Source organism: Lynx canadensis, chromosome D2 (genome assembly GCF_007474595.2).
Source record: "Lynx canadensis isolate LIC74 chromosome D2, mLynCan4.pri.v2, whole genome shotgun sequence".
Classification (NCBI taxonomy): Eukaryota; Metazoa; Chordata; class Mammalia; order Carnivora; family Felidae; genus Lynx; species Lynx canadensis.
Window position 1 is genome coordinate 35,348,476 of NC_044313.2, and position 16,364 is coordinate 35,364,839.

The 16,364-nt window shown below is 37.3% G+C and overlaps 1 protein-coding gene across 1 annotated transcript in view; it reads right to left on the reverse strand.

Moving 5' to 3' along the window:
• The window catches only part of BTAF1 (B-TFIID TATA-box binding protein associated factor 1), a 120,385-nt gene that overhangs the window by 87,271 nt on the left and 16,750 nt on the right, over positions 1 to 16,364 (reverse strand). The window contains exons 3-5 of the mRNA XM_030334413.1: positions 13,218 to 13,332; positions 10,154 to 10,300; positions 1,933 to 2,096 (exon numbers count right to left, since the gene is read on the reverse strand). Of these exons, the coding sequence (XP_030190273.1) occupies positions 1,933 to 2,096; positions 10,154 to 10,300; positions 13,218 to 13,332 (426 nt within the window). The remainder of the gene's footprint in view (positions 1 to 1,932; positions 2,097 to 10,153; positions 10,301 to 13,217; positions 13,333 to 16,364) is intronic.

The window sequence follows — 16,364 nt, forward strand, 5'->3', positions numbered from 1 at the left end:
AAACAGGTGAAAAAGATTAAGAGTACACTTACCTTAACTCCAAGTAACATAGAATTGTTGAATCAATACATTGTACACCCAAAACTAATAACACTGTATATTAATTATATTGGATTTAAAATAAAAACAAAACAAACAAAAAAACTGTAATACCACCCTAAAGTTGTAGGAATAAAGAATATTTCAGTATCACCTATTGAAAATACAAATAATAAAAATAATGAAAATACAAATAATTTCAGTATCACCTATTGAAAAAAAATTATAGGTATAAGTGATCCAGCATCCTATAGTCAACTTAACTCATATTGCTCCTTTTCTCTTAAGCCATCACTATCTACTGTTTTTGCTATCTTTTCCATTCATGGGAGACATTATAAAGGCTGTGAGACAGAAATGCTTTCAGTTCAAGCCTAAAAATCCTTTCTGCCCTTAACTGATTTAAGATTCAACTAAAATTCACTTTGACCACTAATCTGGGTCACTGGTATGGATACCCCGCTATGGTCTTAGTCCAGAGACCAATGGTGCATATACAAGCAATGATAAACCTATGGCAACAAGTAACATTAAGCACCTCCTCCCAAAGGTCCATGACATATAAGGCCAACCCAACTTGGATCTCACAAACCTCAAAGTCTCTGCTGCCCATCCTACGTACAACTATTCTGTCCATACCCTATCTTCTCTAATATACTTGGCTCATCTTTTTTCTTATACCATACACAATAACCACACTATAATCACATTACTACATTTTTGTTCTCCTTTATTCTATTTTTATTTTTTATTTACACATCATGCTTCTCTTTGCACCTCATTTCTTTCTGTTTCTTTATAGTTGTCATATTTTCTGCCTCTTTATACTCTTCTTTTTTCCTCAGGAATGTTCTTTTTTTTTTTTGTCTGCAAAAGTTATTCATCAACACATACTCCATTAACCCTAAAGAAAGGTTCGAAAATTCTGATGGTTTAGAGAACCAGTATAAAGGAAAAGGCCAAAAGAAAGACAAGGGTTTCATGACTGCAAAGCAGGAATTCTTAATAAGGACCAGGAAACTCTAAAAAGATACTGCAGTGGCAAGAGGAAAGAATACCAACCCCCTTGAATGTTAATATTTCAGTTGCATGTGAATTTTTCTTAGGAGAGAGCCACAGCTTTTTTACTGGAGCTTAAGCAGTTTGGGACGTTAAAAAAGCAGCAGCAGCTTGTGAGCATCCAATGGGAATTTGAAGAATGGAGAAAAGGGAGAAATACAGAGCAAAATTATGATACATCCATAGAACAAAAGAGAATGAAGCTATCAAAAAAATACATGATCAATCTGTATATACTGATATATTCAGCTACATGAAATGGGAAAAGATAAATACGGCTTAAAATACAAATACTTGTGTCTGCATGTACAAGTAATTCATGAAGGGTTGCCTGTGCGGCATGGGGACATGCATGTCCATCAATTATTAAAAACTTTTTACTTCATATTGTATACCTTTTTTCATCATTTGAAAATTTTCTTATCATATCTGTTGCTTTGCCAAATAGAATAATAAATCACTGCTCTAAAGATTTCTAATATCATACTAGCCCTTACTATCCTCTACTCTCTCAAACATTTACTCTTTTTTTTTTTTTCCACTGAAGAACAAAGGAAAAAGCAATTGGTGCAACTGGGATCTCTCAATAGCAGTGACTCCAAAAGGCCCACCACAGTGTTTATCTAACAGTCAATCCAGAGTTTATAAGGTAGGCTGAACTTCTATCTCTTTAGGATGTTATCAGAAATCCAATTTATGAAGACACTAAATACTAAATTATGGTGGAACAAGCCGCAATGAGCAACAGCATTTTTTTTCATTGCAATAACATGGCAAGATGAAGCAAAACTTGCTTGTATTACTTGCAGTCAAATAACCAAAGATTTTACCTACAGGTTGTTTGTTTACAAGGGCTGTTGAAGTTGGAGTATAATCCAGATCTTCATCATTGAAGAGTTCTTCAGTACTCATTCCAATGGCTTCTCCCATATTAAGACCAAGTTTCTTTTGTAATAGTTTCCGTTGGCGTGCTATCCTCTCTTTAGGATCCACTTCACCTTTAAACAGAAAAGAAATACATTTCCTCCAAATCAGGTAAGAAGTTTTCTCATCAATGAAGATCAAACTTGATTAAAAGTAAAAAAATTTTAACTATTAAAACACCCCTCTCAGGAGGTGGCTCAAAGTCCAACTCTTAATTTCGGCTCAGGTAACGATCTCACGGTTCATGGGACCGAGCCTCACGTCAGGCTCTGTGCTGACAGCACCGAGTCTGCTTGGGATGCTCTCCCTACCTCTCTCTGCCCCTCCCCTGCTAACACACGCACTTTCTCTCAAAATAAATAAACATTTAAAAACAAACAAAAACCACCCCTCCTGACAATAAAACAAATCATACTCACAATCTGAACATGTCATAAACTCTATTATCTAACTATGATTGAAAAATAGTGTTCTAGGGGCACCTGGGTGGCTCAGTCGGTGGAGTATCCAACTTCGGCTCACGTCATGATCTCACAGCTCGTGAATTCGAGCCCTGCGTCAGGTCTGTGCTGACAGATGAGAGCCTCGAACCTGTTTCAGATTCTCCTTCTGTCTCTCTCTGCCCCTCCCCATTCACGTACTATCTCTCTCAAATATAAATAAACATTAAAAAGAAAAATAGTGTTCTCGCTAACAAAACATTCTAGGAATTTTCACTGAGATCCCACCATTGCCCCACTATCAATTATCAAGTATATATAAAAGGAGATTCATGCTTATGGAAATAAACCAATCTTATTTATTCATTCATTCATCCATTCTCCACACCCATCATGGAGCTTGAACTCACGACCTTGAGATCAAGAGTTGCATACTTGGGGCACCTGGATGGCTCAGTTGGTTAAGTATCTGACTCTTGATTTTAGCTTAGGTCATGATCTCATGGCTTGTGAGTTCCAGTCCTGCACTGGGCTCTGCGCTGGCAGTGCAGAACCTGCTTGGAATTCTGTCTGTCTGTCTGTCTCTCTCTCTCTCTTTCTCTCTCTCTGCCCCCTCTCCCCTGCTCATGTTCTTCCTCTAACATTAAAAAAAAAAAAAAAAAAAAAAAAGAGCCTCCAGTCTTTCTAGTTTGAGGAACTAGAGGAAAAAGAGTTAAAGTTCACTATAGTCACTGAAAGGTAAAGAAAACCCAAAAAAGAGAGAGCCAGAGAGAAGACCCAAATTCTGTAAAACCTCAGCCAAAACTCTAGCTTAATTATAAACTATGTGAGCACATGGCAGACTCCAAACAGTCCAGCTAAAGCTAAAAAGTGAATTGAGATTTGAGATGTTGCCCATCTCAGAGGAATTGCAATTTGAGTTTCACATAATTAAATGCCTGCTAAAACAAGCAAAAAAAGAAAAAATCAAACCAAAATCTTTTTTCGAAGAATATAACGGAATCCAGCCTAAACAATATATATAGCATTTATCACGTGAGGGGCAGAATTCAAAATTAAGCAACATACAAAGAATCAAAAAAGTGTATCCCACTCTCAAAAGAAAATTAAGGAAGACCAACTCTGAGATGACCCAGATGTTAGAATTAGAACACATGATTTTTAAACAGCGAGTTTAACAATGGTTAATAAGGAAGATACTGTCACAATGAGAATATAGAATACCTCAATAAATAAACAAACCATAGGGGCACCTGGGTGGCTCATTCGGTTAAGTGTCAGACTCTTTTTTTTTTTAAGTTTTTTTTCCTTAATGTTTCTTTTTAAGAGAGAGACAGAGTGTGTGAGCAGGGGAGGGGCAGAGAGAGAGGGAGACACAGAATCCAGGGCAGGCTCCAGGCTCCAAACCGTCAGCACAGAGCCCAACGCGGGGCTCAAACTCACAGACCGCCAAAGTCGGACACCTTGAACGACTGAGTCACCCAGGTGCCCCAGCATCTGACTCTTGGCTTTGGCTCAGGTCATGATCTCGTGCTTTGTGGGTTTGAGTCCTACATACGACTCCAAGTTGACCATAGGGAGCCTGCTTGGGATTCTCTCTCCCTCTCTCTCTGCCCCTCCCCTGCTCATGCTCGTTCTCAAAATAAAAAAAAAAAATTAAAGTTAAAAAAAAAAGAAACAAAGAAACAGAAACTATAAAAAAGAAGCTGAAAGAACCATATACTTGTAAAGGGTGAATTATATGATGTGCAAAATATGCCAATAAAGGCATTTAAAAAAAAAAGAAAAGTAGATCTGGACTGAACTATACAGAATCTGAAATTTTAAAAATCAGAGTGGGCCTAACGTCTGAATGGAAATATCAGACAAAGCATAAGTGAATTTAAAGATGAGAGGAATAAAAGTACCCAATCTGAAGAACAGGGAGGGGGAAAAAAAGACCTGAAAATGAGATTAAAAAATGGAAATATCAGACAAAGCATAAGTGAATTTAAAGATGAGAGGAATAAAAGTACCCAATCTGAAGAACAGGGAGGGGGAAAAAAAGACCCGAAAATGAGATTAAAAAAACAATTCTACTTACAATATCATTAAAAGCAAAACTTAAAACTTATACTCTGAAAACTACAAAAATCCTGGTGAAAGAAATTAAAGATCTAAGTAAATGAAAAAACATTCCATGTTCATGGATCATAACACAATTACTATCGTTAAGACTGTAATACTTCCCAAACTGATACAGAGTCACAATTCCTATCAAAATGCCAGCTGACTTTTCTGGAGACACCGAAAAACTGATCCCAAAATTCATATGGAACCAGAAACATCCATAACAATCCTGGAAAAGAAAACAAAACAAAACAAACTGGAGGTTCAAGCTTCTTGATTTTAACACATCACAAAGCCAAAGTAACCAGGACAATGAGATATTGGCATAAAGATAGACATCAGTGGAACAGAACTGAGAGTCCAGAAATAAAACTATAGTTCTATGGCCAATTGGTTTTCAACAATGGCGCCAACATCATTAAGTTCTTTTCAAAAAAAGGTGTTGACACAACAGGTTAACTACATGCAAAATAATGAAGTTAAACCCTTAACCTCACAACACCACAAAAATTAACTCAAAATGGGTCAAATACATGATAATATAAGAGCTAAAGCTCTAAAACTCTTAGAAAAAACACAGGAGTAAATAACCTTAGATTTGGCAATAGCTTCTTATGACATCAAAAATTTGAAGAAGAAGAAGAAGAAAAGAAAAAGATAAGATGCACTTCATCAAAATTATTAACTTTTGTGCTTCAAAGACTATCATCTAGAAAGTAAAAAGAGAACTCGGAATGGGAGGATATGTTTGTAAGTCACCAATAGGAGATCTGTACTTAGAATATATAAAGAACTCTTACAACTCAATAATAAAAGACAAGTATCTCATTTAAAAAATAGGCAAAGGATGTGAATACAGTTCAAAGAAGATACACAAACGGTCAATAAACACATGAAAAGATGTTCAATGTCATGAATCATCAGGAACATGCAAGTCAAAACTATAAGATATCACTTCACATTCACTAACTAGTATGGTTATAATCAGTCAGTTAAGAACAAGTGTTGGCAAGGACACGGAGAAATCAAAATCCTCATACACTGCTGATGGAATGTAAAGTGGTAGAGCAAGTTTAGAAAACAGTCTGGCGGGGCGCCTGGGTGGCTCAGTCGGTTGAGCGTCCGACTTCGGCTCAGGTCACGATCTCGCGGTCCGTGAGTTCGAGCCCCGCGTCGGGCTCTGTGCTGACGGCTCAGAGCCTGGAGCCTGTTTCACATTGTGTCTCCCTCTCTCTCTGACCCTTCCCCATTCATGCTCTGTCTCTCTCTGTCTCAAAAATAAATAAACGTTAAAAAAAATTAAAAAAAAAAAAAAAAAGAAAACAGTCTGGCATTTCCTCATATGGTAAAACATAGTTTCCACATGATCAAGCAATTTCACTCTTGGGTAGCCATACAGGAGAAAGTAAAACACGTCCATACAAAAACTTTTACAGTAAACCCCCGGATTGCGAGTAACTTGTTCTGTGAGTATTCTGCAAGACAAGCAAACATTTCTAATAAATTTTAACTTGATAAATGAGCAATGTCTTGCAATGCTAGTAGTACATGACACTGAACGTCACATGATCATAAATGAGCCAAAGGTGTTCTCTGTTTTCTCTCTCTCTCTCTCTCTCTGCAGGATTGTGGGTGACGGCCTCCCACGCTTGGATGCTCAGTCTCAGGCTGTGGTGTTTGGCAGAAATCAGCGGGTGCAAGCCCTATGTCAGGCTCTGTGCTGACAGTTCGGAGCCTGGAGCCTGCTTGGGATTCTGTATCTCCCTCGCTCTCTGCCCCTCCCCCACTCATGCTCTGTCTCTCTCTAAAAATAAACATTGAAAAAAAAATAAAAAAGAAATAAAGAAGAGAGTAGCTTAACACTACATCACAATGCCTATGTCATTCACCTTACTTCATCTCATCAAACAGGCATTTTATCATCTCATATCATCACAAGAAGGTGAAGTACAATACAGTAAGATATTTCAAGAGAGATTTCTACAACTTTTATTAAAGTATATTGTTATAATACTTCTATTATTAGATATTGTTGTCAACCTCTTACTATGCCTAATTCATAAACTAAACTTTATCATAGCTTTGTATGTAGAAGAAAAAATGGTATATATAGAGTTTGGTAATATCTACGTTTTCAAGCATCCACTGGAGTCTTGGAATGTATCCTTTATGGCTAAGACTACTGTGTAAAGTTTCAGTTTTGAAACACAGAGTTCTGAAGATCTGCACAACAGTGTAAATGTACTTAATATTATTGAATTATACATTTAAAAACAGTTAAGATGTAAATTTTGTTATCTACAGTCTACCACAATTAAAAAACTGACACATCCTATAACAGGAATAAAAACTATAGAGGGAATCAAAATGAAGTACTTATACTACAAAATGGATAAACCTTGGAAACATTCTAAGAAGCCAGTTGCAAAAGACCATATTTTAGATGATTCCATTGATAAGAACTGTCCAGGATAGGCAAATCTAGAGAGACAGCAAGATGCTTAGGGCCCAGAAAGAGAGGGAAGAAAGAAGGGTGTAGGAGGTTGATAGCCAAAGGATACAGGGTTTCTTCTTGAGATAAGGAAAATACTCTAAAACTGACTGCACATATCTATGAATATACTAAACACCACTGAACTGTATGCTTTAAAAATGAGTGAATTGTATGGTATGTGAATTATATCTCAACAAAGCTATTTTTTTAAAAATTTAAGTCTGCTCTACCTGGAGAGAAAAACACTAGGCATCCAAAAGCGAAGACTGCTGGATCACAAGTCCATGATACACAGAAGTCCAAAATCAGTCTTCTCATTTCAGGCAAAGTCCTACTGCGGAAAGTAACCCACACAACCGCAAAGGAAAATCAGACTAGCACCTATACAAATCATGTATGTGTCCTTCATATATGAGGAAACAAACAGATGAGATATTTAAAGAAAATCTAATTAGAGGATTTTATTTTATTTTTTTTTAATTTTTTTTTCAATGTTTATTTATTTTTGGGACAGAGAGAGACAGAGCATGAACGGGGGAGGGGCAGAGAGAGAGGGAGACACAGAATCAGAAACAGGCTCCAGGCTCTGAGCCATCAGCCCAGAGCCCGACGCGGGGCTCAAACTCACGGACCGCGAGATCGTGACCTGGCTGAAGTCGGACACTTAACCGACTGCGCCACCCAGGCGCCCCAATTAGAGGATTTTAAATGAGCACTGTTGAGCATGCTGTGACTTATCATCATTAAAATCCAAGTTCCCCCAAAACCAGGGTTTCCAATCCTGGTTACATATCAGAGTCACCTGTGTAGTTTTTTCTTTTAAATACAAAGACCTGGAGCTCTCCACAGACCTATTAAATCAGAATTTCTAAGGTAAGACCAAACACGTATTTTTTTAAGTGACAGGGGGACAGTGACTTTTACTCCTGGATAAGGACCAATGATCTCTGATATGATGACAATAGTAAAATTAGTAAGCTTACTGTTGAGAGAGAACTTTTTTCAAATTGGAAAGTTTTTGAAATGACTTCTACCTCCCACATTAGAAAAACTATGCTTTTCTGGAACTTAACCAAATTCTCCTTTTAATTCTCTCCAAAAATAATTAAACTACAATTGACCCTTGAATAACACACAAGGGTTAGGGACACCAATCCCCCAAGCAGTTAAAAATCTGTGTAACTTCTGAGTCCCCAAAAACTTAACTACTAATAGTCTCCTGTTGATCAGAAACCTCACCAATAACATAAACAATTGATGAAAATGTATTTATATATTATACACTATATATTCTTACAATAAGCTAGAGAAAAGAAAAGTGTTATTAAGAAAATCATAAGGAGGGGTGCATGGGTGGCTCAGTAGATTGGGCCTCTGACTTTGGCTCAGGTCATGATCTAGCCATTCCACAGTTTGAGCCCTGCGTCAGGCTCCTGAGAGCTGGAAGCCTAGAATCTGTTTCAGATTCTGTGTCCCCCTCTCTCCCTCTGGCCCTCCCCAGTTCATGCTCTCTCTCTCTCTCTCTCTCTCTCTCAAAAATAAAAATAATAAAACCTGAAAAAAAAATTAAAAATTAAAAGTCATAAGGAAAACATAATTACAGTACTGTACTATATTTATCAAAGAAAAAAACACATATAAGTGGACCCACACATTTCAAAAACCTATGTTGTTCTGAGGTCAACCAAAGATCTTTCAACAGAAACCATACTGGGGTGCCTTGGTGACTCAGTTGAGTGTCTGACTCTTGACTTTGGCTCAGGTCATGATCTCGCAATCTGTGGGATTGAGCCCCCAGTCAAATCCCTGCTTGGGATTCTCTCTCTCCTCTCTGCCCCTTTCCTGCTCCTTCTCTCAAAATAAATAAACTTTAAAAAAAAAAAAAAAAAGGAAGAAAGAAACCATATTAAGAGTTAATAGGTATTTGTCTTTTTTTTTTTAATGTTTATTTATTTTTGAGAGACAGAGCAGGGGAGGAGCAGAGAGAGAGGAAGACACAGAATCTTAAGCAGGCTCCAGGCTCTGAGGTGTCAGCACAGAGCCTGATGTGGGGCTCAAACTCAAGGACCACGAGATCATGACCTGAGCTGAAGTCGGACGCTTAACCGACTGAGCCACCCATGTGCCCTGTTTGCCTTTTTTTTTTTAAGAGGAACAAGTGAAGATCACTTCATTAACTTAGCTAGACAGATATGCTTTGAGTAATAACTAATTTTATTAGCAACAAAAACTGTTCTCTTTTGGTCTTAGGCAAAAGAGCAACTTATTTACTTACAGAAATCCATCAAAAACATCAAGGTTTTTTCCACTCAAAGCATGAATCCTGAATGGCCAAAACATTATTTTATATCCAGATGGATTCTATAAGTTTAAAGATAATGGGACAAGTACCTACCCAACATTTATTTTTCATTTTTAGTGTTTGCTTTGGTCACCAGCATGATTAGATCCAATTATTTAAAATTTAAAACACATGATAAAAAAGAAAACTGTCATACAGTCTCCCAAATGTCCCGAATTGTGAAAACAGTATCACAATCTGTACTAATCCAGGCTTTTAAAATTTACTCAACTGGGAGAACCTGGGTGGCTCAGTCGGTTTTAACCATCTTGAGTTCGGCTCTGGTCATGATCTCATGGTTCATGAATGTGAGCCCCATGTTGGGGTCTGCGCTGACAGCACGGGGCCTGCTAGAGACTCTCTCTCTCTTCTTCTCTCTCTCCTTCTCTCAAAATAAATAAACTTGAAGGAAAAAAATCTATTCAACTGAGGCTCTTAGGTCACACTTTATAATTTCGCTAATACATAATAAAATGCCTGTTCAAATACTAGTATGTATATATTAACAATGCACAGATATAGTACAAAGTCACTTAAAAGAAAATATTCATATGGTACATTAGATCCAAATATTTTTGGTTATCTTCTCCACCCACAGGGCCTCCACCTCCCCAACTGCAAACTTCAGTCAATTTACATTTTGTAACATCTATGTTGATTTTGCATGGCTGATATTATAGCATGCCAAGTAATAAATTAGTCTGTACACACACATTTCAGATTTTCTTCTATCGGACTACTACATACCTGATTTTTCATCTTGTACTTCAAATTCTGCACCAGCAGATCCCAAAAGTGATGCCCCATGCTGTAACAATCTACATATATCAAATCTGTCAAAATTCAAGCGATCTGTAGCAGGTGAATCTTCCATAGCACTTTCTGAAGTAGATTCTAAATGAGGTTGAAAAATATTTAATTTGATTATAAAGTCAAAGTATAGAATGAAAGAAAACAGCATCATGTGGGGTGGTTGGGTAACATTTTAAGACAAGTAAAAGGGAGAATTAAGTAGAAAAGCTACTGTGGATTTACTTATGATCAGCTCTTATTTACGAATAAACTATTTAGTTGGAGCCCCCCCACTTCTACAAACTATCAGAATGCCAGTGGGTGTAGGTATAGCTGTTTTTGACTACAAAAGCACATTATATGAAGAAATGCATCCCATATTGAAAAACGTATGCTAAATGCCATACTGTCTCCATTTACTGTTTAACAGTTTGAAAATACCAACGTAATAGCCTGAGTTCATTATAGTGCAAAATTGGAAGACAAACATATTCACATACTATATTCATATATAATAAGCTAATAAGCATCATTCCTCCCTATACCTGAGGAATATCTATGACACAAAGCAAACTATTCATTCAATAGGTCTCCTCATAATATGAGCAAATTATAATCTCCTGGTAAATTGCGAAAATCATACATCCATCTGAGGCCTAAAAGTATCCGTAAAATGTTTTGTATTCCTCCCAAAAAAGGTTATGCCATGATGAATTTGAAAATCTATTGTAACTGTTCACTGACTTAATAATTTACCTAGCAGGTATTTGCATATAATTCATCTATTAAACAAAGCATAATTGCTTTAAATTTTCCAGTGATGATAAGCAACCTTACCATAAATTTTAATGCTGGTGTAACTAATTTATTATTTTATAAAAAGAATCTGAGTTCTAATATCTCTACCAAAATAAGCATGGAAATAAGCTGAAAAAGAGGAAGCTCTTTTCTAGAACAAGTTATAACCTCTGGTCATGTATTTCATTTGATGAGGGAAGACAAATTAATATAATCATTCAAAATAACAGGTGCTAGATAATTAAAGCAAAAATTTTAGACAAGCTAAAATATATAATAAAAGTGAAGTTATCAAAGTGACTTGAAAATTAAAACAGGTTGCACCATATTCTCAATTAAAATGTACACCTTTACAATTTTTTTTTTATGAAATTGTCAAATTGGTTTCCATACCACCCAGTGCTCATCCCAACAGATGCCCTCGTCAATACCCATCACCCATCCTCCATTCCCTCCCACCCCCATCAACCCTCAGATTGTTCTGTTTTTTAAGAGTCTCTTATGGTTTGGCTCCCTCCCTCTCTAACCCTTTTTTTTTCCTTCCCCACTGCCACGGTCTTCTGGTAAGTTTCTCAGGATCCACATAAGAGTGAAAACGTATGGTATCTGTCTCTGTATGATTTATTTCACTTAGCATAACACTCTCCAGTTCCATCCATGTTGCTACAAAGGGCCATATTTCATTCTTCTCATTGCCAAGTAGTATTCCATTGTATATATAAACCACATCTTCTTTATCCATTTGTCAGTTGATGGACATTGAGGCTCTTTCCATAATTTCGCTATTGTTAAAAGTGGTGCTATAAACATTGGGGTACAAGTGCCCCTATGCATCAGTACTCCTGTATCCCTTGGGTAAATTCCTAGCAGTGCTATTGCTGGGTCATAGGGTAGATCTATTTTTAATTTTTTGAGGAACCTCCACACTGTTTTCAGAGTGTCTGCACCAGTTTGTATTCCCACCAACAGTGCAAGAGGGTTCCCGTTTCTCCACATCCTCTCCAGCATCTATAGTCTCCTGATTTGTTCATTTTGGCCACTCTGACTGGCATGAGGGGATATCTGAGTGTGGTTTTGATTTGTATTTTTCTGATGAGGAGCGACGTTGAGCATCTTTTCATGTGCCTGTTGGCCATCCGGATGTCTTCTTTAGAGAAGTGTCTATTCATGTTTTCTGCCCATTTCTTCACTGGATTATTTGTTTTTCTGGTGTGGAGTTTGGTGAGTTCTTTATAGATTTTGGATACTAGCCCTTTGTCCAATATGTCATTTGCAAATATCTTTTCCCATTCCGTTGGTTGCCTTTTAGTTTTGTTGATTGTTTCCTTTGAAGTGCAGAAGCTTTTTATCTTCATGAGGTCTCAACAGTTCATTTTTGCTTTTAATTCCCTTGCCTGTGGAGATGTGTCAAGTAACAAATTTCTGTGGCTGAGGTCAGAGAGGTCTTTTCCTGCTTTCTCCTCTAGGGTCTTGATGGTTTCCTGTCTCACATTCAGGTCCTTTATCCATTTTGAGTTTATTTTTGTGAATGGTGTAAGAAAGTGGTCTAGTTTCAATCTTCTGCATGTTGCTGTCCAGTTCTCCCAGCACCATTTGTTAAAGAGACGGTATTTTTTCCATTGGATGTTCTTTCCTGCTTTGTCAAAGATTAGTAGGCCATACTTTTGTGGGTCCAATTCTGGAGTCTCTATTCTATTCCATTGGTCTATGTGTCTATTTTTGTGCCATACAAATTTTTAAAAGCATACATTCATTTTTAACTATCATTGCAGGCAGTCAGAAAAATAATTTCCACTACAAGATATCTAAAGGACACATAAGAAATTAAAGACCCCTCCAAATATCCATATATAACTGTGCTTAAATTTAAAAAGTAATTACACTAGTCTCCCAGTAACAAGAGAAAACACTTTCAAATATTTACACTGCACTGATTTAGTTTCCTTTTTTTTTTTAAGGACATAAATTCCTTGAGGGAAGCAATAATCTCCATAAATCAAGCATAGAATTAATAATTTAAAAAATATATATGAAAATATAATTTATCTAATATCTTAAAGCATGGTGAAAATCACCTTATTCAGTGTCATTTCCCGACAAAGCTGTACCTGAAAATTAAGGCTTTAAATTAAAACTGTAATTTTTAAAATATAAAATGTATAGTATAATTAATTCTACAGTTAGATTTTTATTGCAAACTACTTTTACCACTTAAAAGCACCTTGTCTGGTTCTTGGTATTGGATTCCACTCAGGTACATTTTTCACTATAGCTTCAACAGCCTGTCCTGCTGCAATGCGGGTATCCCAATTTGTACTCCTTAAATATATCAACACCTTAAAAGATTAAAAGATACAATAGTTACTCCAAAAAATATTGTTTGTTCAAGGTAGTCAGAACAGAGAAATACAAATTTATTTGTTGTCAATTTATAGTTTAGTACTTGGGCTTTATATATAAATTATAGATATATATGTGAATACATATAAATACATACACCTTGGAATTACTGTTTACAAGATTCTATCATTAACGGGAAATATCACTACACCTTAAAAAAGGGAAACAGGAAACTTTTATTTAAAAAATATTTAAGTGTTGGGGCGCCTGGGTGGCTCAGTCGGTTAAGCATCCGACTTCAGCTCAAAAGTCATGAACATGCATTTTGTGAGTGTGAGCCCCGCACTGGGCTCTGGGCTGGAAGCTCAGAGCCTGGAGCCGGCTTCGGATTCTGTGTCTCCCTCCCTCTCTGCCCCTCCCCCACTCACACTCCGTGTCTCTCTCAAAAATAAACAAACATTAAAAAAAATAAATAAACATTAAAAAAAATAAATACTTAAGTGCATTTAAAAAATAACCTAGCTTTTAACATACTAAAAAGTACAATGTGTATTTTCATGACGTCCCATTACTTATTGCAAAGAGTTAAAAAACTAGTATAAAGAATAAGAGCGCCTGGGTAGCTCAGTCAATTAAGCATCTGACTCGATTTCAGCTCAGGTCATGATCTCACTGTTTGTAGGATGGAGCCCCATGTCAGGCTCTGCTCTGACAGAGCCTCCTTGAGATTCTCTCCCTCTCTCTCTGAACCTCCCCTGCTCATGCTCTCTGCCTCTCTCTCACAATAAACATTTTTTAAAAACTAGCAGAAAGAATAAATGAGTTAAGCAAGATTGGAAGTTATAAAATCAATACACAAAAATTAATTGTGGGATGCCAGCGTAGCTCAGTCAGTTGAGCTTCCAACGTTTGATTTTGGCTCCTCAGGTCATGATCTCATACAGGTCACAATGTCACACTTCCTAGATCAAGCCCAGGGTCTGGGGTGTCTGGCTCTGGGGTGACAGCTCCAAGCCTGCTTGGGATTCTCTAGCTCCTTATCTTTCTGCCCCTCCCCCACTAGCGAGGGCATACACTCTGTCTCTCAAAGTAAATAAACATTAAAAAAATGAATTGCATTGCAATACACTTTCAATAAACAACTTGAAAATAATTTTTAAATCACATTGTGTTTTTTTTAATTTTTTTTTGAAAGTTTATTTATTTTTGAGACAGAGAGAGACAGAACATGAACGAGGGAGGGTCAGAGAGAGAGAGGGAGACAAAGGGAGGGTCAGAGAGAGAGAATCCGAAACAGGCTCCAGGCTCTGAGCTGTCAGCACAGAGCCCAACGCGGGGCTTGAACTCACGAACTGCGAGATCATGACCTGAGCCGAAGTCGGACGCTTAACTGACTGAGCCACCCAGACGCCCCTGTTTTTTTATTTTTTTTTAAAAAGAGAGAGTCTACCCGCACGAACTGGGGAGGGGCAGAGGGAGAGAGAAACTTAGGCAGGCTTCATACTGAGCACGGAGCCCTGTTGGGGCTGTAGAGATCCCACAACCATGAGATCATGCATGACCTGAGCCAAAATCAACAGTTGGACACTCAACTGACTGAGCCACCCAGGCCCCTAAAAATCTCATTAATAATAGCATCAAAAAGTATAAAATAGTTAAAAATAAACTTAATCCTTAGATCAGTTTTCTAGGTGTGCAGGATGGTTTAGTGTTGGTCTGGCTGTATTTCATGGACACGAGACACAGAAAAAACTTCCATGCTGTTCCGCCATCTTGGCTCCCTCCTTAAAAATAAACTTAAAATGCAAGACTCATATACCGAACATTACCAAAAAATTCAAAACAGCATCAAAAGAAATCAAATAAAATCTAAATACAGTAAACAGAAAGACACCTCATGTTCATGGATATAAAGATTTAATACTGTTGGGGCGCATGGGTGGCTCAGCTGGTTAAGCATCTGGCTCTTGGGGCGCCTGGGTGGCGCAGTCGGTTAAGCGTCCGACTTCAGCCAGGTCACGATCTCGCGGTCCGGGAGTTCGAGCCCCGCGTCGGGCTCTGGGCTGATGATGGCTCAGAGCCTGGAGCCTGTTTCCGATTCTGTGTTTCCCTCTCTCTCTGCCCCTCCCCCGTTCATGCTCTGTCTCTCTCTGTCCCAAAAATGAATAAACGTTGAAAAAAAAAAATTAAAAAAAATAAAAGCATCTGGCTCTTGATTTCAGTTCAGGTCAGGATCTCATGGTTCATGAGTTTGAGCCCCACATCAAGGTTGACAACGCAGAGCCTGCTTGGGATTCTCTTCCTCTTTCTCTGCCCCTACCTGGCTCATGAACACACATGCTCTCTCAAAATAAATAAACTTTAAAACAAAGAAAAAGATTTAATATTGTTAAGATAGTAATACTCCCTAAATTGATCTACTTATTCAACAAAATTCCTATCAAAATCCCAGGTGATATTTTTGCAGAAATGGGCAAGTTGATCCTAAAATTTATATGGAAATGCAAGGGACCCAGAATCACCAAAACAATCTTGAAAAAGAATAATAAAGTTGGTATATTCACACTTCTTGATCTCAAAACTTGCTACAAAGTGGTAGTAATCAAGACAGTGTGGTACTGGCAAAAGGACAGGTATACAGATCAATGGAAAAGAACTGAGAGTCTAAAAATAAAATTGTGTCTATGGTCAATTGACTTTTAAGAAGAATGCCAAGACAATACAATGGAGAAAGAATAGTTTTTTCCACAAATGGTGCTGGGGCAATAAAATGATGACTGAACACCTACCTTATCCCATACACAAAAATTAACTCAAAATGAGCCATAAATCTAAAAATAACAGCTAAAACTACACAATTCTTAGAAGAAAATACAGAGGTAAACCTTTGGGACCTTGGATCAGGCAAGATTTCTTAGATTGATCCCCAAAGCACAGAGATATGGAAAAAAAAAGGATAAATATGACTTCATCAATATTAATAACTTTTGTACTTCAAAGGATACACTTAAGAAAGTGAAAACACAAA